Source organism: Mauremys mutica, chromosome 1 (genome assembly GCF_020497125.1).
Source record: "Mauremys mutica isolate MM-2020 ecotype Southern chromosome 1, ASM2049712v1, whole genome shotgun sequence".
NCBI classification, from domain to species: Eukaryota; Metazoa; Chordata; order Testudines; family Geoemydidae; genus Mauremys; species Mauremys mutica.
Genome location: NC_059072.1, coordinates 121,078,415 through 121,103,248, shown reverse-complemented (window position 1 = coordinate 121,103,248; position 24,834 = coordinate 121,078,415). Strand labels below are relative to the sequence as shown.

Sequence of the window (24,834 nt, the reverse complement as noted above, 5' to 3'; positions counted from 1 at the left end):
AAGCTACAGGTGGTCAGTTTACACTAGCTCGCTCAGAGTAGATAATCCGACCATTGTTTATCCCAACTTTTTAACTCCACTCTTTCAAAGACTATACTTAATTTCCAGTCTACACAGGGTCTTAAAACTTGCTAGACATTAAAAAAAGATTGACATATATACATACAGAAAAAACATACTTTGTCACCGATGGCTTTAAGAATTCTTAAACTGGAACATCTAACCCTCTTTCCAAAAAGAGACTGAACATAAAACATAAGAACGACCGTACCGGGTCAGACTGGAGGTCCATCTAGCCCAGTACCCTGTCTACCGACAATGGCCAATGCCAGGTGCCCCAGAGGGAGTGAACCTAACAGACAACGATCAAGTGATCTCTCTCCTGCCATCCATCTCCATCCTCTGACAAACAGAGGCTAGGGACACCATTCGTTACCCATCTTGGCTAATAGCCATTTATGGACTTAACCTCCATGAATTTATCCAGTTCCCTTTTAAACACTGTTATAGTCCTAGCCTTCACAACCTCCTCAGGTAAGGAGTTCCACAAGTTGACTGTGCGCTGCGTGAAGAAGAACTTCCTTTTATTTGTTTTAAACCTGCTGCCTATTAATTTCATTTGGTGACCCCTAGTTCTTGTATTATGGGAATAAGTAAATAACTTTTCCTTATCCATTTTCTCCACATCACTCATGATTTTATATGCCTCTATCATATCCCCCCTTAGTCTCCTCTTTTCCAAGCTGAAGAGTCCTAGCCTCTTTAATCTTTCCTCTTATGGGACCCTCTCCAAACCCCTAATCATTTTAGTTGCTCTTTTCTGAACCTTTTCTAGTGCCAGTATATCTTTTTTGAGGCGAGGAGACCACAGCTGTACGCAGTATTCGAGATGTGGGCGTACCATGGATTTATATAAGGGCAATAATATATTCTCAGTCTTATTCTCTATCCCCTTTTTAATGATTCCTAACATCCTGTTTGCTTTTTTGACTGCCTCTGCACACTGCGTGGACATCTTCAGAGAACTATCCACGATGACTCCAAGATCTTTTTCCTGACTCGTTGTAGCTAAATTAGCCCCCATCATGTTGTATGTATAGTTGGGGTTATTTTTTCCAATGTGCATTACTTTACATTTATCCACATTAAATTTCATTTGCCATTTTGTTGCCCAATCACTTAGTTTTGTGAGATCTTTTTGAAGTTCTTCACAGTCTGCTTTGGTCTTAACTGAAATAAAATGTTGAACACTAGCATGGCTAAATGGAGTACATCACTCATTTGATGAGTTGAATTTGCTCATGCTGTGGCTCAGATAAATCTGCCTCTTGCTGCTTTGTTTAATCACTCCGGATATGAAAAGTTTCAATAGTGTTACCTTACATAACAGATTTATAATTGCCTAGAAGACTTGTTCTCTGAAAGAAATAGCTCACAGTTGCACTTCATTTCTTGCCCTTGAATATATCTTAATGTGTGAACTATGGTTTTAAATTTAAGTAACTGACAGTTGGAAGGCATTTATTTATAACCCTTTTGTCGTGATGCTCTTGACTTTTTTTTTTTTAAACTTGAGCAGGAGTTTCCAAAGTCTCTTCTAGACTCTCCCAGTATGCTCAGATACCTTATTACTAATGCTTGTCAGCATCAGATTTCTTTCCAACACTTCTAGAATATCTCCAGTTACTCCTCACTTTTCTTAATCGTGGCAAATATTTTTAAAAATAGCTTAACATTAGGCACCTACATAAGCGGCCTGACTTTTGAAAAGTGCTGACCGCTTAACAGATTCCACTGACGGTTGTTATTCAGCACTTCTGGAAATCAGGTCATTGTAACTAGGTGCCGAAGTTAAGTGTTCTGCTTTTTTTTGTTTTAAACTTTTGGGTGAACGTATTTTTGTGTGCATCTCGGAGATGGTATCTGTTCTATGGTGGGGGTTTTGTAGTGACGTTCTCATCACAGCAAGGTGATGCACCCTGCTACATTAAGCTTTGTTTAGTTCAGGCTTTCTCACTACTTTTCATAGTATCACTCGCTCTTAATAAAGAGATTATCTTGCAGGGCACCTCCATTCACATTTACTATCACAAATTATCTCTTTTTCAGTTCATGATTACATAATATTCATAAAGCAGTGGCTTACGTCAGGGGAGCAGTAAAGTTTGTTGAACTATCTATAGTGCAATAAAGAGCAGCTAGAAACAGGAGAGTCATCATTTCTTGACTGTCATCTGCTTGAAGACTGTCAGCAAATCCCCTGTGGATCACTCAACCTCTGATTTCAGTTAATAAACACAATTTCTTCTTCGAGTGCTTGTTCATATCGATTCCAATTAGGTGTGCGCGCATGACATGTGCATTGCAGATCATACATTCATTTTTATATGAACAATGAAATAGTATGTAGCTTTCAGCATTAAAGCTTGGATAAAATACATGTAATTGCCTTTCAGATATAGAGTGGAGAATTTGAGAGCTTAACTACTGTATGCTTCAATTTGAAATATCTTCTGTCTGGATGAACTCCACAGTGGACAATAGTACACAATTATGATATAACACTTTTTTAGGTTGCACATTCCACAAGTGTACTTCATGTATTAGATTTCTGTTTTAGGGAGGAGTTTTTAGTAGTAGTCAGCATTGACCTAGCTGTTCCTATTGAAGTCAATGGGAGTAGACTTAGACATTTTAAAAATCTAAAAGACTAATAAATTCCTAGTAGCTCAAAGTTCATCATACTGGGAACTAGTATGCTCTTCTGGATGAATTCATCTTTACTAATTCTTAGAGTGTATTCCTATAATTTTAAACATAAATTAATCGAAAGAATGCAGTGATAACATCATACAAGTCAGTTCACTTTCTCTTTATCATCTGCCTTATTTTATAGCAAAATGTTATAATAAAATTAATGAAGTGATCCTGTCTGTTCATACTTTCTTGACACAGAAAATTGACGGGAACTGTGCATCTTTAACCTTAATACTTGTTGCAAAAATTAAATTTAAGGTTGAGTTCCACTGCAGAATGGGTCTGAAAAAGGAGAGCAGTAAAATGCAGAACTTTTCTTTTTAAAGTTTTGTGTCATTTCAAATGTGAGTGTGCCAAATTTTCTTCGTCTGCTACAGATTAGGTATGCCATTGTTGCTGCCATGTGGCGGCGTGCACCGTGCTACTTAAACGCACTGACTGGAGGTTTATCGCATCAATTGTTCACGTGCACCTCCCCCAAAGGAGAGCACAGAGCCTGGTAACAGCCTCATCTGTATCTTGTTAGCTTCATATTCTTACTTTATAAACCATTAACTATAACTGGAAATAACATTTTTAAATAAAGGCTAGCTATAATCAAAATAATGGCACTGCAGTCTGAGATAAACTTTGAGTTAAAAAAACTTTTTAAAGTATGTCTTAAGTTGACACTTTGCAAGCAGGCTTTTTACCTGCTATTTTTATCTGCTTTATATGCAAAATCCTGAATATAAGAGACTTTTTAAATGATTGGATTTTGTACTGGCTAATTCAATCATATGACAAAACAAACATTAACCAGGGTTGGGCTGTGCATTTTTATTGGTTTATATTTAACAGATGAGCTATAGAGGTTATATGTGCTTAAATCTACAGCACTATTAAGGAACCAGCAAGAAACATGTTATCTGTTACATGGACTTGCCACGCAGATAACTCCAGTTAAGCTGTGACATTGCTATGAGATCTTGGACTGCAGCCCTTGTAAAATCAATTTCCAGTGCTTTCAATACTTTTAACAGCTTTTAAGTCATGGGAACCTCTTATGTACTGCTGGCTGGATGTTCTCTGTGAAGGGTGCTCTGCTTTAGTCACTTCCCTGGGTTGGTCTGACCGGGAACATATTAGTTAACCTTCCAGGCAGGTTGCAAAGCCCACTTCTCCTCCTCTTCCACCCCCCCTCTTGCGCCCCCCCCCCCACCAAGCATGAGGTGAGGGTTGCGGGGTTGGTGAATATTTAAGTAATCTTCTTATATTTATCATCTGTTAATTGTATGAGATAGATACCTAGACTAAAGGATGGGTGCTTATCAACACATTTTATACATTTGAGTAAATAAATATGTGGCAACGTGTAATGGCACTGATTGAAATCTTAATACTTAATACTTGCTGCTGCATGCTGTTTCTGACAAAAATTACCAAAGCACTCTATCTGTGCAGAAGGTAACTCAGGAGATGCATGTTCATGGATACTTATAACACATTTTAACTTGTCCTTAATGTCCAGTTTTAAACTCCTCCAGTCTTTTAAGGAAATAACAGCTGCAATGTAGTTGGGTTAAAATATTTCCCCATATCTCCTAAAAGGTTATAATTCAGATCAAACTTAAAATGTTTTTCTAATTTAAGATTAGCGTTAAATTTGCTCAAGGATTAAACTTTCAGTTTTGGCTTCGAGAGAGAATAGTTAACATTAGTAATTGTAAAATGATTTGCTTCATTATTATGGCTTAATATGTATTAAAATAATTGCTTCAGAGTCTCTGAAATTTGTAGTACAACCTTTTAGCAAGGGTAAGCTTGTAGAAAGACAGCACGACTAGATACCTATAGAGGAATAATCATGCAGCTTGGAAGGAGTTTAATAGTTACAATATATTTCAGGAATAGAGTTTAATTGAATGACCATTAGTAGTTATTAATGCTCAATATGGAGGAATACAAAATTTAAATCTGAACACGTTTGAGGTAGGTACTATTGAGTAGTCAGAAATATATACCCCCTGCACTCAGATGGTTATAGTAGTTTATAGTATATTTTTTTCTGAGACTGCAAGAGCAGTAGCAATCCTGTCTAGCTTATATTAAAACCTGACTTCCAGGTGTCCGTTTGACTATTGCTGTGGAATGGATTTACCAGAGGAGACTCAAAAGCCATACAATCTGGATGTGATGCACTTCCCACAACTGCCCTCCCAGTTGGCCAGATAAACTTCTTGTAAAAAGCCATTAAGCAACAAGGGAGCATTTGGGGTAGCGCTATTCCTTTTGTCCACGCTTACTTTATGCTGTAAGGCTTCTGTTACTTAATATCTGCAGGCACTTTGTTTTTGAGATGGGTATTCAAACATGGCATGCCATTGCTTGAAATAACACTAAATTCATAACGCCATCATCAAAATCAGAAGATTGTTGAATAATTTTGAGGCTGTCTTGCAAAAAATGACTGCGCGCGCTACATGTATTCTGTAGTCAGGTTGCACTACTTGCTTGTCAAGAAAGTAGATTGGATTACTTATACTGTACCTATAACTCTGCTAGTTAAAAAGATAGAAAGTAATCTGTATTTCTAGCTACTGTTAGAACTAAAAGAGTCATTTTATGTAGTATTTCTCATTAGAATGGAATCTGAGTTTCTAAGGTAACTGACGCCCTCCTGTGGTAGAAATGGAAACCTGAAATAGCTATTTTGATTCTAAATTACATAGTAAAATACTGAAGCAAGCTGTTGATCAGACTGTATATCTTCTGTCAAGTGAAGCTCATACCATAAAATTCACAGCCTTACCCTGGAGTGTCTCAAGAGTGCATGCAAATGGGCACAAACAGTGAGACTGAAATGTTGGCAGATGTCTAGGGACAGCACTGAATTAGGGCATTGGTTTGTTGGTTATGGATTCTTACGTTTTCATGTTTGTGTCTCATATAGGTGATGTACAGTTCATTGACTATGAGTACTCTGGATACAACTACCTGGCTTATGATATTGGAAATCATTTCAATGAGTTTGCAGGTAAAAAATGAATTGCCCATTTAAAAGTTAATTGGTAATAAAACAGTGAGTCTTTTATTCTTTTATATAGTGCCTTTCATCTGAGGATCTCAAAACTGTGACCATAATGAACCCCTCAGTGCCAACTGGCAAAGGCTTCACTGTTCTGTAATAGCAACTCCCATAGGCCTGTCAAACTCACTACACATTAACACATTGTTTTATAACATTTATCCCTAAATATTGTCACATAAGATCTCAAATGAAAGTCCGAATCTTGCTGGTCACATATGGTGTGAAATGGTGTGATATGTCTGTATACTGAAAATATGCTCTTAGGGCTTGTCTACACTGGCGCTCTTCAGCACTGCAACTTTCTTGCTCAGGGGGGTGAAAAAACACCCCCCTGAGCAAAGCAAGCTGCAGCGCTGAAAAGCGCCAGTGTAAACAGTGCCCCAGCACTAGGAGCCACGCCCCTTGTTGAGGTGGTGTATTTTAGAGCGCTCTCTCCCAGCGCTGCGCCACGACTACACAAGGCACGTTAAAGCACTGCCAGTGTAGACTAGCCTGTATAGTTTTGTAGCAAGGTTACTCTCCAGGAGAAGTGAGAAACTGGTTTCTTGCCAGACCTGAGATGTTTATCCATCTGTCGTTTGAAATGTAAATTGAGTATTGTCTTATCCACAATCACCAGTCTGAGCCAAATGCACACAGACGCTTGTGAGATTTAAGAAAAATAGAGGAACAGCAGGAGGGGGAAGAGCTTTGTCTTGCACACTTTAAAGGTTTATTGGAGTATAACAGGGGACAGGGACAGCACCCTGTTATCCTGTACTTGAGCAAGTAATCGGGCAGAGCAGTTACGTTTGTGAAAACAGGATCCCAACTTGTCCTGTTTGGAAACTCTTCAAGATAGCTTTTGAGTGAGATAAGATTGCTTTTAGACAGCTGGTTAGCCTGTTAAAGTTAAGTTTAGTCTAGTAAGAAGCGTGTTATATTTTGTTTTATATGTAACCATTTCTGTTTCCACTTATTAGCCTTATGTCTTAAATCTTAATCTTTGATAATATACTTACGATTGTTTCACTATGCCTATATCTCAGTTCTGTGATTTTTTTTTATAAAGAATCTGATCCTGAGTTGTACCAGTCAACCTGGGTATACACTGATCCTTTGGGAACATCTTAGCTGGTAATTTCTGTTAGTGTCCTATGATAAGGGCTGGATACTACAGAGGGACTCTTTCAGTGGAGCTTGGGAGCTGGGGTGCACCTACTGATAACCTGCAAGACAAAGTAAGAGCTGGCATAGCCTGAGGAAATATTTTGGGTTCCTAACAGACTGGTGAGGTCAGGGAGCACAGGCAAATCTTGTTCTCGCTGGTGGCAAGCAGATAACAAGGTCACTCACAGTCCTGGGCTCCCTAGGAAAGTGTCACAAAAATGTATTGCGGTCACTGATGAATTCAACTTAAAATCTCTGTGGGGTGGGCTAGTTATGTCCCTACTTTGCAGTTGTGGGAACTTAGGCTATGTTTACACTGGCAATTGAACGACAAAATTTTTGTCTTTCAGAGGTGTTAGTCCCCTCTCCCCCTCGAAAGACAAAAGTTTTGCTACGGCAAATGCCAGTGTGATCAGCACAAACACCGCTCGTTGTGGGTAGAAGTTTTTTGTTGGCAGGAGAGTCGACAAACAGCAGCTACAACGTGCGACTTTTAGTGGCATGGCTGTGGTGACAAAGCCATGTTGATAAAAGCTGTGTAGTGTAGACATAGCCTAAGATGTGGGAAGGCTGTGACTTTGTCAAAGTCATGCAAGAAGTCTGGCAGAGCCAAAAATAGACCTAGAACTCCCAACTTCCTGAGTTCTGCCTTAACTGTGAGATCATCCTTTCTCTGTGGTATTAAAAACAATATCATGGGGCACTGATGCTCCTTCCCTCCCAGTGCAGATATGGTGTGGAAAATTCACAGTGGCCTTCATATGTAATAACCTCTACTGCCAAATGACAGTCTTGTGATTCCTTGCACAACTTGCAGTTGAGTCTTGGCTTTAACTTGATTTTTGACAAACTGAGAAGAGCAGAACAGAAATCAAAGCTAATGTGCAGATTTGTGTGTGATAGGGAGAAGTTAAGGTTTAAGAACATAGGAAAGACTATACTTGCTAAAAAAAGTGGCTTATCTAGTCAAGTCTAGTTCATTGAATGTCCCTCTACAGTACTCTCATCTTGGAGAGTTTAAATAGGCGTGCCTGACATACCTTACCCTGTATGCTATTTACTTTGGGAATGGGGTTGTAGTGGGGAATTCCACCATAATGATTACAGTACAGCAATGTAAATGCAGTACAAAAAGTTTAAGTAATCTTGATCTATTTGTCATAGTGTTTTCCAGGTTGTATACTTCTAAAGTGGTCATGGTAATTCACTTTCAAAATTCTTAATTCCTTGATGACAATGTAGCTTACTCTTTTTGGAACCTGTTTGTACAATTTGTTTTGTTGAGTATTTTATACAAATTGTCCCCCAAACACTTTAGAGTTAATCTTGCCCATTGTTGTTCTTGAAGAGGTATAGGCAAGATTTCAGGTGAAGGAGTGCTGTAGGGAGACGTTTTTAACACATGGTAAAAAATGCAGAGAACCACTTTCTACCACCAGTGAATAAATATTGCATAAGGCTAATGCTGGGTGAGCAGAGATTGACAAAGGTCAGGAACTTAACAGGAGCAAATCCAAGGAGGGCTTTAAAAAGGTTGAACTGGATCCTGAAATGGAAGAGAGTTGTGTTGTCATTCTTATATACAGAAGAGTATATTTTACCATGTGCAGAATACGAATTCCAGAGAACTTGGACTTGAGAAGGGGACTTAGTCAAGGGGACAGAGGAAGGTGTGGGGGAGGATTTCAGCGGAGGCGGAGTTGAGGCAGAGGCAGTAGTATATAAGGCAAAATTGTAGGGTTTGGATCAAGGATGATGAGAAGGTTAGACAATAGAGACAAATGAAACTTCACAGTTCCAAAGAGAGAGAAGGAAAGGGAATAGGGTCGTGATTGAGTAGGTTCCTTTTGTGTAAGGAATACACTTCTTTCTGAAACATTAGCTTAATTTGTGATGAAATATAAGTATACCTGAATGTCTCATGTTTTATAACAAGGATTCAGATTGCATGCAAATCTATTTTCTTCTTTCACTAGAACTTATAGCCCTCTTTGAATTTCCTTGGGAAGATTTTGGGGGAAAAAATTCATAATACAGATGCTTTATTTTCATGGGACTTTCCTCATACAATTGTAACTTGCTGATGTTCAGATTATACCAGGCCACAGGTATACATGTATGCTAGCAATGGTCAAATATTTAAGCACAGAAACTTTCATAATGTTCGTGTCCTCTTTATCCCTCAAATCCAAATGAAAAACGATTCACTGATATGCGTATCCGAATCTGTTCATATTTAGTTTACGTATGGTACACATTTGCAAAGTTTCTGAAAACATAGGTCATTTATAATTGTGAAGTCAAACGTCCGACTTTAAAAAAAATAAAAATGTTAATTCTTGTTGTTTGTTTTTTTTGTTTTTGAAGGAGTGAGTGAGGTAGACTACAGCCTTTATCCAGATAGAGAATTACAAGAGCAGTGGCTGAGATCTTACCTTGAGGCATACAAGGAATATAAAGGTTTCGGTACAGATGTTACTGAGAAAGAGGTAGAAATCCTATATGTGCAAGTCAATCAATTTGCACTGGTAAGTTTCTCAAGATTATTAATGTATATACAACACCCCAGGTATGCTTACCACTTTCCAGCCAAATAAAACTGAGTTCCCTGTCCCAAGAAACTTGCAGTTTTAAGATTATGCAATACCTGCAGGAAATCTTTAATACAATATAAGTGTCAGCTTTTCTTACTATTACTGATGGAAACCATTATGCAATGAATATTGTTCAATTTCTATTTGTTTATGTGTTAGACTAACTCAGTGTAGATCTTTGGAAAGTGAATGGACTCACTGCTAGGCCTTTACTATCTGGATACATTTAGTGGCTTTATTCCCTAGGGCAGGGCCTTTGAGATGAGGTAAAGCCAACTAGAATCCATCATCTAGAAGCAACACGTTTAAGTTCACTGCAGATTTTCCTTTCACTCCTCTGTTTAATCCTCTTCTGTGGAGGAGCAACTGTTCTTCATAGGATATAGCTTTCCTCAAGCAGTAGTGTAAGTAAAGTCAATTTGATTGAGAGATTTCTCAGTCTCAAGGAAGAAAGATACGTCTATACTACCCGCCGGATCAGTGGGTAGTGTTTGATTTATTGGGGATCGATTGATCACATCTCCTCTAGATGTGATCAGTCGATCCCCGAATCGATGCCTGTACTCCACCTCAGCAGGAGGAGTAAGCGGAGTCGATGGGGGACCCGCGGCGCTCGATTCACCGTCGTGAGGACGGCCAGGTAAGTCGAGCTAAGATACTTCGACTTCGCGTAGCTGAAGTTGCATATCTTAGTTCAACCCCCTCCCACCCCCCCGCTAGTGTAGCCCAGGCCTAAGTCATGGAGGGATCTTTCATATTGGCCAATAAAGGTGGGCTGACATGATATATTCTCAACACACCCCAGTCCTCCTGGCTTTGGAGGAATAGATATCAGGATTTGAACTGACCCCATATGTAGTGAAATGAGCCTTACCAGGCCTTATCCTAGATTATTTTTAATTTGAGAATCGAAGAATCTGAGTAATAGAATATTGAACTGTGTAACATGTATCTGGAGCAGTAAGTGTGTCTCTTCCATAGAAATTTTCTAAATAGCATTAAGGTTTAACTTGATAGTTTGAAATCAGATAGTTTGAAAGGTTGATCATAGAATATCAGGGTTGGAAGGGACCTCAGGAGGTCATCTAGTCCAACCCCCTGCTCAAAGCAGGACCAATCCCCAGAAAGATTTTTACTCCACTTCCCTAAATGGCCCCCTCAGGGATTTAATTTACAACCCTGGGTTTAGCAGGCCATTGCTCAAACCACTGAGCTATTCCTCCTCCTCAACAAATCAACATCAGTTTTTCATTTTTCTATAATTTTAGCACTCTGGTTTGTAAATGTTGAGGAAAGTTTAATGTGCCTTTTGCCTCAAGAGTTTGATGTTGATTTTTGGGGTTTTTTTTGTAGCGTAAGTGTGTGTATATAGGACTTTACAGTAAATAAAATTTGTCAAAGACCAAAATTCTGTGTTTGAAAAATAAAAGGAACACTGAAGTTCTTTGCATCAAACATACTTTGAAGACTGTACATAGGACACTCATGTCTTGATGTATAGCAAGAAGCTGAATGTTTGGCTCTCTGGTCCTAGATGCTCTTCCGTCCTTCCTCTCCTTCCACTGATTTGCCTCTGAAAAGCTGTATCTGCTATCACAGTGCTGGAATATTGCTTAGAACTGACTTCCCAACACCACTTCTTAAAGCTCTAAATTATCCCTGGTCCAGTTTAAGTACTGTCCAGGCGTGTTCATGCTATGTATAGGAGATGACGGCATGAGGTGTTATGGCAGTAGTGCCTCTTACCCTGCGTTTACTTAGGCTAAAATAAAGTCTTTACAAGTGTAGTTATAATGCCTGGTATGCCAGTGGATGTGCAACTCTGGACAGCTAGTATGGCCTTATGATTCCAGTACTCTTTCTGACTTTTTGGCCCATATATATCTGACTAATCTATACATGGCTTCTCCAATTTTCTGGCAAAGGCTGGTAGTTACAGTGAGGAATTTTGGTTGGCTTTCCGAGAGGATGATCCACTAGACGAGTCTTTATTAGAAAATACTGCTCATTTGTTGTTAGCGCTGTTAGTACCAGTCGTGGTAATTATATTCAGCTGTCCCATTTACTTCAATTAGTAAAGCTAGATTTGCAGCTATATAACTCTTTCCCCCCCACAGACTATATAGCATTGTTTCATGAGCTCTAAACTTTGTACATATTAATGCTGGGGGTAGGGGGGTGTTTCTGTTTACTGAACAGCTTAAGACCGATCTGTAGACCACACAAGTTGTACAAATACTGTAAAAGTTAAAAAATAAGGGTTCCTTTAATGTTGACTAAACTTCATTAATGTGTGGGGTCATGTTAGAAAAAACAGGAACTAGAATGAATGAGTATTAGTGTAAAACTCCAAACTGCTACCATTAGACAAATTCATCAAAACTTAAATAAATGCATTAGTGAGATGTTAACATGCCTGTGCTTTGAGATATTTTCAGATGTGCACTCACACTGTACAGCCTTAGTAAAGGAATTTAAGTACAATACTTGGATTATGTGGATGCTTCAGGAAACAATTTAGGTCATTATTGTAAGCTTTTATTTACAGAACATAAATAGAGGTATGAAGTGTCACTTGCAACATGGGTGGTCCAGAAATCATATGCATCTTTCACAAGGGGATTGTGAAGCTGATGGCCACAACACACAAGTTTCAATGTTTATTAAAACACATTAGCAACCGTATAATTCATGTAATCCATAGCCTCAGTCTGACATTGAACATATGCTTACAAACTGCTTATCTAAACTTTAACAGGAAGAATAGATTTGAAACTTATGGAAATGCTGAGTTTTAAATGGGTAGTCTCCTTAGCAGCACTGGAAAGTGAAGCATTCTGGTGCCAAATAATATCTAATATCTGAAACAATCAAACAAGTGTGTAGATTTGTAATGGTTGTACGCTGCTGGAATTCTCTTTATCAAACTGAAGCATAAGTCATTTGTTAACGCTATTGAACAAGACCCTTTCTAGAAAGTGATTCCCATGTCAAGGTGTTTTTTCTACACATCTCATTGATAGCATTAGGGTTTATAACACTTGCTGGTATCTGGTTTCAGAAAACTTACATTTTTAGAACAAAATCTTTAATTATAAAATAACATTTTTGGCTTTCTTTTCGTAATTATAGAATAGTCCTTCAGACTATTTTGCTCATTCCTTTTAACATATACTTGCTTTACAGAACATTAAGCTAATAATCTTTCACCAATTATTTTCTCTTTAGGCCTCTCATTTCTTTTGGGGATTGTGGGCTCTGATTCAAGCCAAATATTCCACCATTGACTTTGATTTTCTAGGGTAAGTGACTGTACTGTCTATAAATAGCTAATCTATTTTCCTCCATTGAAATCCTGACTTTCAGAACTACACTAGGTCTGAGTGAATTGATCCTGTTTTGTTAATATGTTCAAGCAGGATGCTCCAGAGATGACAGTACACAATTATTTTTATAGTGAGATTCTATTAAGACAATCAAGATGCCTGGGTAATGTCAGTTCATCCATAAGTCTGGATTTTTAAAATTTATTTATTTTGCTTTTTGTGGGGAAAAAGTTAACCCTGTATTTTGTTTAAAAAAAAAAAATTCTTGTACTCCAGTATATAGTGTCTTCCATGCATGCATTATCCAAGCACTTGACAATTATTAATGGATTAAGCCACACGAGCATGTGTTTGGTAGGTGGCATTTGTGTGGGAGAAGCAGAGGCACAAAAGCTTGCTCTTGGTCATACACTGTGTTTATGGCAGAGCAAGGAATGGAGCTTGGATTTAAGAACCAGGAGATCTGTTCCTATTTAAAAAATAAATAAAAATCCTTCCTTCCAAATAGCAAGGGACATTTAGTCTAATAAATTCTGAATATTTTTCTTTTTAGTGTCCTTTCTTGAGATACTAGCTGATGTTATTGTAGGGTTTCATCAAAAGAAAAATGTTTAAAATTGTCAAATGAATGCCCCTTGCAATATGAAGAAGAACCTATTATCATGACAAAATTGAGCATCTTTTTGGAAATTTTGCTGTAGCAGTTAAGATGCTAGCATAGTTCATACTTAATATGACTCAGACTAATAACTTGTGACTAAGCTGATGAAATAATATGTTAAGATCATACTTTGTTCGCTTGAATGTGGTATTGAAACACACTAGTGAATCAGTCATAAGATTCTCAAATGTAAAAGACACTGGATAGTAACCAGTAGATGGCACAATAAACTAAACAAAAGCATCACATGATACTCCACAAAAGCATGTTGCTGTTGTGAAATTTTACAATAAGATTTCAAGACTCTTGCCATAAACATGATCAGACTCTTAAGGAATTCTCAGCTCTTTGTAACTTTGTTTCAATTCTGTCCTTTTAATAGGTACGCAATTGTTCGTTTTAACCAGTATTTCAAAATGAAGCCAGAGGTCACAGCATTAAAGCTTCCCGAGTAATGAAGAACTTCAGTTATCCTCAAGTGGATAAGCAATCCTTAAAATCCTTTCTGAGAACAGATACCGAAAAAGCTAAACATTTTGTTTAAGTTCTGTAATGTTCACTTGGTTGTTTTGCTTTACAAATGATGCCTCTAAACAAGTCTTAATGTTAAATCTAATAAGAAGAGCATACCTACTGTTGATATAGAATGGATTAGAAATTTGCTAAATCTATAAGGCTGTAGAGATGGCAATTTAATCCTTACCTAAGTAATTTAACATATGTTGTATGTGATTTATTTATTATGAGTTTAACATGATTCCATTGCTGCTTTCATCAATTTCTGTAAAGGTTGAGTTCAGGCAGTGAAACTGTTCCAAAGGACTTGTTTTTTCACAACTTATTTTATTGAAGTGACATTAACTTATATAAAGACTGTACATGGTCAGTAGAGAATCTTAATCTTTAACTGTATACAAAAAAAAAATGAGTAGTGGTAATTTACTCTTGAAATGCCAATCACTGGTACCACGTAATTGAGGGAAGGAAGCTGAGGATAAAAGCAATTTTCCACATCACAGTACTTTACATTTTATAGCAAGGCCTATCTACTTATTAGGGTTAAATATCAGCATTTTGACTTTCCTTCTGCTACTATTACATAGTAGAAATCTGAAGGCTTTATCGCCACCTGATTATTTAGGAACATGCATAGTATCTGACAGGAAATATACCAACCTTAACTTGTATGGGAGAGTTTCTTGTTTGTTAAATTTTTCCATTTATTTTAAAGACCACTATTCCAAAATCTCAAGAAATTCCTTATGGAAGGGAATAAATCTTCAATTTTTTTTAACTCTTCTATGTTCTGAACTATATATATAATACTGCAGCAGGATAGACTCTTGAGTTTAAAACCCTGTTGCTCTTGGGAGCAAAACAATACCACTTCAGTTAAAGGATACATAGATTTTAAACCTTTTTCCTTCCTTCCTCATCTTTCCAGCTTGGATTCTTGTCTTTAAATACTTAGGTCCAGTAGTTATAGATTCTGTTACATTTTCTGACTTTCTTGCTGTACTAATGGCAAAAATATTAGTAGCCCAAAGTCTCATGTTCTTGAAATGTGTGAGGTTTGAACAGTGGGGCTTTGATCATCCTCAATGTTTTTTAAAAAGCTATTATACCAAGAATGGTTTGAAGTACAAAATGTGAATTGAAAAGAAAATGTTTACTTTGTGACTGTATGTTGAGAGAGGTTGAGAGAGGGGATGATGCTTTAAATCTTGGAAATTGCTGTGTCGTTGAGCAGTCAATCAATTCTGATTATTACTCTGAAAAAACTTTGCACTTTTGGTCACTGAAGTGCCCACACGTACAAAGTCTGCGTGTATGCACATACAGTATGTGCAAACACACACTCACCTTAGGGAGTAGATTTTATGGGGAGCCAATTGCAGACTCGGCAAGAATATTTATTCAAAATTGCTTTATAGCATATTGTCAAATGCAAATGGGCTTTACAAAAGCATAGCTTGTTTCAGAATGCTTAAAGCAATGACATGGATGAAAAACTTTCGCCGTATACACCATTTTAAATAGTGTTCTGTTATTTTACAAAAGCAAGTTTTATTCCTTAAAACTAGTTTGCATTTATCACCTGGGGGTTCCAACTGTGGATTTCTTACAATCAATCACATTCTTAAATTTTTAATATAAATGGATAAACTTTTCATAAAAAAAACTTGAAAGTGAGTAAGTCTTATTTAGTACTTACTAAACTAGTTTGTTAAATTGGACAGATTCTTTTCATAGTCTAAATAAAACTGACCAACTGAAATGGCATTTCCTTCTGTAGCATTATCAAGGATGTTGCTAGAGCTTTGAAAGTGACAGACAGGGAACAGCTTTTTAATCTTTGTACCTGAAAAGTTCTCTCTTCGCAAAGAGTATTATTCTGCCACACTTACCCACATTTAGTAGTATCTTGGTCCATAAGTTGTCCCTTTAATTTCAGCAAGACATCTCCTGGATTAAGGTGCTATTTAGTGTGAGTACCAGTGTTGGATCCTGAAAAAAATTATTTCAAAATAAAAACAACAAAAACCCCTTTCCTGATAGAGTAAAGTGACAACTTAATTTCTGGTGTTGTTAACACATACATATTGGAGAGTGAGCTTTCAGAATTGTATTTTTAACCTGGTAAATTGGAACACTTACCAGATCCCCCTTTCTAACTATCCCAAAGGGAACTGTTTTAAAATATATTCAGCCGTGTCTGTTTATTCTGAAGTACAGTCCAGCTCTTATTAGCCCTAATTCTTTTCAAACTCTGTGGCTACTCAAGAGTGGTGTCCCATATTCTCTGATGAGAGAACCACAAGGTCCAAGGAAGCCCTGGTAGTTTGACCCAGAGAAAACAGCTGAATGAGAGCTTCTTGAGTAAAGTGCTGGCTGAAAGAGGCTTGTTAATTCTGTGAGCAAAGAAACAGCTGTTGTTCGATTCCTATTGTGGGAAGCAGGACTTTACAAAGAATGTACAAACAGGATGGCATCAAAGAAATACCAGATTACATCATCAATCTCTCCTCCTATTGGAAACTGCCTGCTAGAACTTGAAAATTGGCTAACCATTCAGGTAAAAAGAGGGTGACACTGCAGATCATTCCTTCTGCAAGAGGGAGAGGGCAGAGCTAGGGTGTCTCCTGTGCAGTTTACAAATTCCATTGTCTCCCTGCCCTAGTAGCTCTTCCTGTGCTGGTACTATTTCAGTTTGGAATTGTACTGTAATTTTTTAAAGGAGGTGTTTGTTTATATAGTGCAGCTAATAATCTCTGCAGGGGAAAAGAACGTAAGCTTTTTGTGACTGGATCTCAGCCTCAGTCATGTTGAGCTGCTAAATTTCACCGAACTCCTTTCACAGACCTCAAAAACACTTTGAGGCAAAGATATTATAAATACAGTAATCTTTGAGCCATTTTTAAGCAGCACGAGACTGATCGCAAAGTTATAATAGGAGACTTTGCAGTATAGTAGAGACTTGCATTTTCATATTGCACATTAAAATCCATTTTAGAAAACATGGCTGTGCAATGGCTTCCATTTAAGACTAGCATATGCGACAAACTTCAAATTCCTAGATCAGGTTGTTCATGAGAGATGTTATTAGGAAGTAGTTACTTTTTCCAAAATGAAATGCCAGTCACCTGGAGTCTCACACCTCAACAGTTTTATCCATAACTACTCAGAATTTCCTCTCCTTTAGAGGGTATCCTGCAAACATGTTCAAGTGGGATGGCAGGGTGCAAACTTGAGTTTGTCACTGCAAATACCCTACTGCCTGAACATGGGTGAACAATTGAAGCCTCAAAATAGGGAACTCCCGTTTTGTTAATTCATTTCCTCATTCTTAGTAATTTGAGGCTATTTAAAAAGAAGGAAAATGTCTCCGAGCTCTAGAAACATCCATCCTGGCTTTGTGTTGCCAAGAAGATACTCTGTTGCCTTTCTGTTAAGCTAAAGGCTTGAATGCCAAAATTAAGAACTTTTACTGTATAGTTAAACCTATATTGTAAATATAAAGAAGGTTGTTAGCAATGGCATTCATGCATGTGCAGCATCAGTCAATAGACCATAGTGGCCTGGTTGCTTTTGTAAAGCAGAATTGTGTGAATTTTTTTCTTCTGACACATTTCTACAATCAGACCAGGTTAATCCATGTCTGATTTAATAAGACACTTAAGCATCAGAGCTTTTTAAATAATAACCAGTGTCATGTAATTTTAAACTCATTCATCTAGTGTTCTTCTGCATTTGAAAAAGGAATTGTCAAACTGACTCACATTAACCGGGTCTGACTGGATATGTATATACAACAGTGTAAATAACCATTTGTAAATTAATGTGAATTGTACCGTATCTTGCATTTATGGACTTGTGTATTGCATTGTACTCTCTCCTATTTTGTAGAAATTTTGATGTAAAGAAAAAAGTCCAACTTTGTGTGTGCTGACTTTTTTGTTAAATTGACCATATTCAAGGCATCTGTGTTGTGTGATAATCACATACATTACCTTTAATAGAGCATATTTATGTTTCATGTTAATAAGGTATCCATTATAGTCTACTGCCGCCATTGTCTTTCCATGTGTTTTTATGTTCCCTTGCTTTTGAGGATAAATGAATAGTAATACGCTTAGTTGTGGGGAAGAGCTATTCTAGTAACAAGGCAAATGAAAAATGCTAATTAGTGGTAAATGTATTGTCTTTCAACATAGGGAAACTGTTAAATCGGATACTCACATCTTAAATATTGTCATACATCATGTGTCATTGGCAGCCAGTAGTATCTGCTGAACACACATGGAAGTTTTAAGTACACTTCTTTAAGACATATTGTTCCTGTGATGACAGAAGTTTGTTAAGGGAACATGTAGACAAATTCCTAAATTAGAAGTTTCCAGCGTACATAAGCTGTGTAATGACAGGAGGATTAATTAGTGTTGTGCAACTGTGTATGTATAATAAAAGGTCAAATCATTAATATACTTCTGACTATCAGTTTCCAGAATGCTACATTAGCTAAGGTACCAACTAACTAGTAGCCCATTCATATTTATGGAAACTGGTGTCCGCTGGGTACATTCTTCCACCAAATCCTTTCTAAGCCTAGATGGATAAAATACAGGACTAGTACACAACTTCTCTCTCAGTGTAAAAGCAGCCTTCCCTGGACTTGTAGTAAAATTAAACAGTTTATTCATGTCTTGCATGCGAGTTGAACAAAAGCAATAGTTTGAAGCAGACTTGGTACCGCTTTTAATAAAATAATCAGCTGTTGATGCCAGTATTTCAACTTTGAAGGAAAGTTATGGCAACCTACAGGTATCTTCGTTCCCTTTGAGTGCTTACTGTAATCTATTAACTGAATTCCCTTGGACAGTAATTCCTTTTTTCTTGATGCAGTATCCTTTCACTGTTTGCAAGCCAGAACTAGTCCCATCAAACTTAGCCTTATTCAAATAATTAATGGCCACTGTATCCACCATACAAAGAAATAAAAACTTAGTATCATAATCAGTTTCTGGTTTAGGCAGTCCCCTGGAGATTAGAGAATTAACCTCAGAAGTGAAGTGTAAAGTTCTGTACACCAGCTTCTCTGAACATCTTGTTATATATAAACTGCCATCGATCTTATTTTTAAACTAAGTTCTTTAGCTAGCTACAGTGAAAGCAGAAGAGCTTTGAGCCTCTTGCCACTGCTATGTGTAATAGATTTGCTGGAAAACATTGGTACATAAAATATGGAGGGTAGGAGTATTCAAATATTTTGGTTGTCAAGTTCACAAACACATCTTGGTGCAAGTCTTCTATCCTGTTTATCAAATAGAAATATACCAGACAAAAGACACATACACACTTAAAAGGTATATATGTTAATATTGTCTAGGATCTTCAATGTTGCTGTTTGATGGTAATTAGATCCCAAAGGCCTAAGTGTCAAAAGGTCAATATTGGAGGGGAAGGGAATAAATACAGGAAAGAGGAAATAATCCAATTGAAGCACGTGTTTAGACTTTTGTTTTTTGATCTCTTTATACTTAAGCAGTTTATTGATTGGATCAGCTTATAAAGGAAAGGGAGTTCATTCCAGCATGATGAAGTCTGGATTTCTTTAAGAAGGTGGTTGGTGGTTAAGAGACGTTAAAGTATACCCTTATTTCCTTCCCACCAAAACAACTTTAAAAAAAAAATAGACATAGTCACGAAATAGAACAGCAATTTCCTGGTAAAACCTTCATTCTTTGTACCAGTTGGAATGTAATTCCTTTTGTTGGGGAGGCTTGTTTTGAAGGCTATCGGGAAGGTTGGCTGCATCCTACCTGGCTGTGAATTTGAGTTGGGTTCTTCAGTGGGTTTTAATGTTTTGTATTTTGATTAATGGGTTCTTAGATGCTTTTTTGTTAAAGGCTCTTAAAAATGTACCAGTTTAGTACTTGCAAAGTTAGCACCTAGTCCTACGCCATTCCTCATACCATGCAGGATGTAATTACAGTTGCTGAACAGGAAGAGTTGGATCATATTTCCAGAGATTCTAGTGCTGGTGGTGTGCATTATCACAGCGGATTTTTTTTTATACATTTGCTACTGTGGATGCTGGTTATGAAGGATATGACAAAAGGCTGACCGTGTTCTTGTGCCATGTAGGTGTTCTTTTTGCTAACTGCACAGCTAGAATGAGGGAGGCTCTTCAAGGTGGTAGAACCGCACAAGTCCAGAGGGTATATGACTAACCTTGTGGCCTACAGACCTCTGGAATGGAAAAGAAAATGTGTAAATTGCTTTCACGTGCCAGTTGTGTGGTGCTGCTCTAGTGGTGTGATGAGACTGGAAATTCCATTGTCTGACTTCAAGTGGCTTTACCAAATGAGCTGTTTGTGTAGTTTTTCAGTTTCCTAGTTACAGTAACAGAGGGAATCTTCTAAAACTGTATTGTACTGTATTTTTGTCTGTGCATAATTGGCTAGTTTGCATAATATGAAGTATTTGATTCTTTAAAATGCTGAATAGTCTAGAAGATACTCTTACTTCAGATGCTTTAATGATAGCTTCTTCATTCACTGTCAAGAGAAAAGTTGATCGAAAGGAGTCCTGTAGTGTCAGAGGAATGGTCTGAGCACGGGACTGAGAGCCATGAATACCAGCTAATTCAGGAATTGATACTGATTCCCTTTGTGGCCTTTGAAAGCTGTTTAGCTTTTCTGCCTCAGTGTCCTCAACTTGTAAAAATGGAGAAGAATTTACATGTCTCCCATGGATGGTGTAAGCATTAACTTAATGTTTGCAAAATGATAGGAGTTGTGGTTTCATGTAATGCCCCGACCATTTTTGTTTTAAAATCACTTATCTTTATATGTATATATTTTTTTTTTCACACAACTGGGGAGAAACGCACACAAAATGAAATGTGAAACTGACTTACAGGGGGGAAAAGTGTAAATTACCAAACGCAATATTATCAAATTCACAAAATAAACTGGAAAACAAAAAATATAATTTGTTACAATTTTAGTTGTTTACTTCTTCTGAGCGCTGTGAAATCTTCAGTCAGAAGTGTTTTTGTTGTTGTTGCAATGACCCTTCTTTCATTTGTGTATCTCAGATACAGTCTGTGGTAGTGTAACGCAGTGTTGTACATAAGAGCTTTGATTAGTCTCAGCACTGAGAATGTATCAGTATCTTAAACAAATATAACTTGAAGTAGATTTGTTGGTTCACAAATTTGTATTAGCCAGCTATCCAAAGCCCTGTAACACTTGCAAAGATAGGACTATGGGATAATAGGAATACTTTCCAATGTCGTTTCATTGTTCCACAACATTTTTTCATTGTTTTCTCATTTTTAGGTTTCTGTTAAGTCATATGTCCTGTGAATAAAATGCTCCCAATCTTTAAAAAACAACATTTCTTTGTCATAGAGTTAACATATGTTCTGTTCATTCATCAGTTTTCACTGGAGTGAACTGTTTCTTTTGAATGAAACGTTGTTGGAGCTATGTTATAATAAAGGCCTTCTACCATTGATTAAATGAAGGAATGTATCTTTCAAAGATTTATATTGTGTAAATAATTTAAAACTGGTTGTAACAATAAAGCTGGTTTCTAACTGCATTATTAGCATATATTTTGATTTTGCTTCTCACCTGAGCTACCGCATGCTGCTATCTTTAACTATTGTCGAGACTACATATTTCTATTATAAACACCCATTTCCAGGTGTTCATGACTCATCTGGAAATAAATATTCCCTGGGGCTGGTACTTGGCTTACAAAAACTATAAGCCTATTAACATTTCTATTTTACAAATTAAACATTGCTAGGGCCATTAACCAGTACATGTTTTAAAAGGGGGAGGGAGTGGAGAAGGTATGAATGAACCACATAACTCCCGCTGCTGCTAATAGCAGTCAAGCAACTGACTAGTGCACATACAATAGTTAACTACCTTCCAAGAAACATGCTGTAGATTTTACTATGCATATTTAGGGCTGGATTATCACCAAAAAAATCAGACCCATGTTAAATCCCCTTTGATATCTGTAGGGATTACTGCCCAAACTGATGACACAATCTTGGCCCTTTGTGTTCCGAGGCTCTAATAGCGGTTGAGATGTTAAAATGCAGCTTGACATCATCTTACTGGAGAGGCATCCCCTCACACACCAAATAACACCCTGTCATTGTTCCATCCTAAAAATGGGGCATGATTTTTTCAGTTGTGGCCAAATTATTTATATCAAACTCTCTGCAATGAACATATGCGGTTGGGGGGGGGGGACTATTCCTTGAGCCAAATTCTGCTTTCTATGTTGTACATGCAATGCCAACTGCTGTCAATGGGATTTATATTTAGAATAAGATTGAAGAGGGAAACATTTTGTCCTCCGATTAGATGCATGTACATTTGAAATAATGTCTGACACTTCCTATGTATAGCCAATAGGGGGAGATATAAAAAACAGATGAGTCTTTAAAAAATGCAAAGTCCAGTATTTGAGCTGTGTATATGACCCTACAGTGGACACTAAACTTAATTTAAATGTATATTTTATTCTATTTGCCCTTCTTCATCTGATCTCAAAAAGAACATTAACTCTCAGAATATTTCTTTGAACTAGGAAAGTAGTGGTAGTATGTTCACACTAGTGAATGCTATAGTTGCAGCTGTACCCACTGTACAATGGGCTTACCACGCAGAGAGAATTGTTTAATGTTCTGAAATGCAATTTGCAAATCAGTGACAGGAATACAATAAAGGAGTGCTGCCTAACTGTTCTCACGTGACAATGAATTTCCCCTCATCTTTTACAATAATAATGCTCATGGTAATAAATACTCAGAGGTAAATGGTTTTAGATTATCAACTGTCAGCTTCACTTGGGCCTTTATTGACCTGAACAAACCATTTACTACCTCCAGTTCTTTGCTGCAAATGTAGTGATATTGCAGTTCCCTAGTGGGTAACTTTTATAAACTCAACATTTTATTCTAAGTAGTATAAACTATTAACTTAAAACTAAAGTTTATTATGTTTAATAATAAACTTAAGTACTAGAGTTAAATCTACACATGAAAGGGCTTTATGAAATCAGTAACTGATTTTTTTTCCTCTCGTCTGGAATCCTCATGGCTTTCTATAATCCTTCAGTTGTGCCTTGTCTTCTATTGACTTCCATGATTTTACTAAAAGTGAGTTTCATCGTGGACCAGAGGAAGCTTTAAAAATCTGCTAGAATGAGGGCCCACTTCTGCAGAGCAGGCCTTCCCCAAACTTGTGTCTTAGGCCTGGTCTACACTATGAGTTTAGGTCGAATTTAGCAGCGTTAAATTGAATTAACCCTGCACCCATCCACACAACGAAGCCATTTACTTTGACATAAAGGGCTCTTAAAATCGATTTCTGTACTCCTCCTCGATGAGGGGACTAGCGCTGAAATCGACATTGCCGGTTCGAATTAGGGTTAGTGTGGACTCAATTCGATGGTATTGGCTCCCGGGAGCTATCCCACAGTGCACCATTGTGACCGCTCTGGACAGCAGTCTGAACTCAGATGCACTGGCCAGGTAGACAGGAAAAGCCCCGCAAACTTTTGAATTTCATTTTCTGTTTGCCCAGTCTGGAGAGCTCATCAGCACAGGTAACCATGCAGTCCGAGAATCGAGCTCCAGCATGGACCGTAGGGGAGGTACCGGATCTGATCGCTGTATAGGGAGACGATTCCGTGCTAGCAGAACTACGTTCCAAAAGATGAAATGCCAAAACATTTGAAAAAATCTCCAAGGCCATGATGAAGAGAGGCCACAACAAGGACTCAACACAGTGCCGCGTGAAAGTTAAGGAGCTCAGACAAGCCTACCAGAAAACCAAAGAAGCAAATGGACACTCCGGGACAGAGCCACAGACATGCTGCTTCTACGCTGAGCTGCATGCAATTCTAGGGGGGGCCGCCACCACTACCCCACCCCTGACCATGGATTCTGAGGAGGGGGGTAATCTCAGCCATGGCTGAGGATTCTGCGGACGGGGAAGATGAGGAGGAGGAGGAGCTTGAGGAGAGCACACAGCACACTGTTCTCCCCAACAGCCAGGATCTTTTTCTCACCCTGACTGAAATAGTCTCCCAAGGTGGTATCCCAGACCATGAAGCCAGAGAAGGGACCTCTGGTGAGTGTACCTTTGTAAATATAAAACAGGGTTTAAAAGCAAGCGTTTTTTAATGATTAATTTGCCCTGAGGACTTGGGATGCATTCGCGGCCAGTACAGCTACTGGAAAAGTCTGTTAACGTGTCTGGGGATGGAGCGGAAATCCTCCAGGGACATCTCCATGAAGCTCTCCTGGAGGTACTCCAAAAGCCTTTGCAGAAGGCTTCTGGGGAGAGCAGCCTTATTCCGTCCTCGATGGTGGGATACTTTACCACACCATGCTAGTAGCAAGTAATCTGGTATCATTGCATGACAAAGCCTGGCAGCATATGGTCCTGGTATTTGCTGGCATTCAAGCAACATCTTTATCTCGCTGTGTTATCCTCAGGAGAGTGATATTGTTCACGGTAACCTGGTTGAAATACGGGAATTTAATTAAGGCGACATTCAGAGGTGGCCGTTCCTACTGGGCTGTTTGCCTGTGGCTGAAAAGAAATCCTCCCCACAGTTAGCCAAGTGGTGGGGGCGGGAGAGGCATTGGCGCTGAGCTGTTCACGTTTGCCTAGCAGGGATCTTCCCTGATGCCAGCCACGTGGTGTAGGGAGGGGTAAAGCGATCATCCCAGAGAATTGG

General features: G+C 38.0%; 1 protein-coding gene across 4 annotated transcripts in view; it reads left to right on the top strand.

Annotated features, from left to right (window-relative positions):
• ETNK1 (ethanolamine kinase 1) overlaps nt 1-21,666 on the top strand; it is an 81,694-nt gene extending 60,028 nt beyond the window's left edge. For all 4 annotated transcript variants that reach the window (XM_044993410.1, XM_044993389.1, XM_044993400.1 and 1 more), the window contains 4 exons: nt 5,690-5,773; nt 9,344-9,504; nt 12,799-12,872; nt 13,940-21,666. In XM_044993410.1, the coding sequence (XP_044849345.1) occupies nt 5,690-5,773; nt 9,344-9,504; nt 12,799-12,872; nt 13,940-14,012 (392 nt within the window). In that variant the 3' untranslated portion in view covers nt 14,013-21,666. The remainder of the gene's footprint in view (nt 1-5,689; nt 5,774-9,343; nt 9,505-12,798; nt 12,873-13,939) is intronic.
• The last annotated feature ends 3,168 nt before the right edge of the window (nt 21,667-24,834 follow it).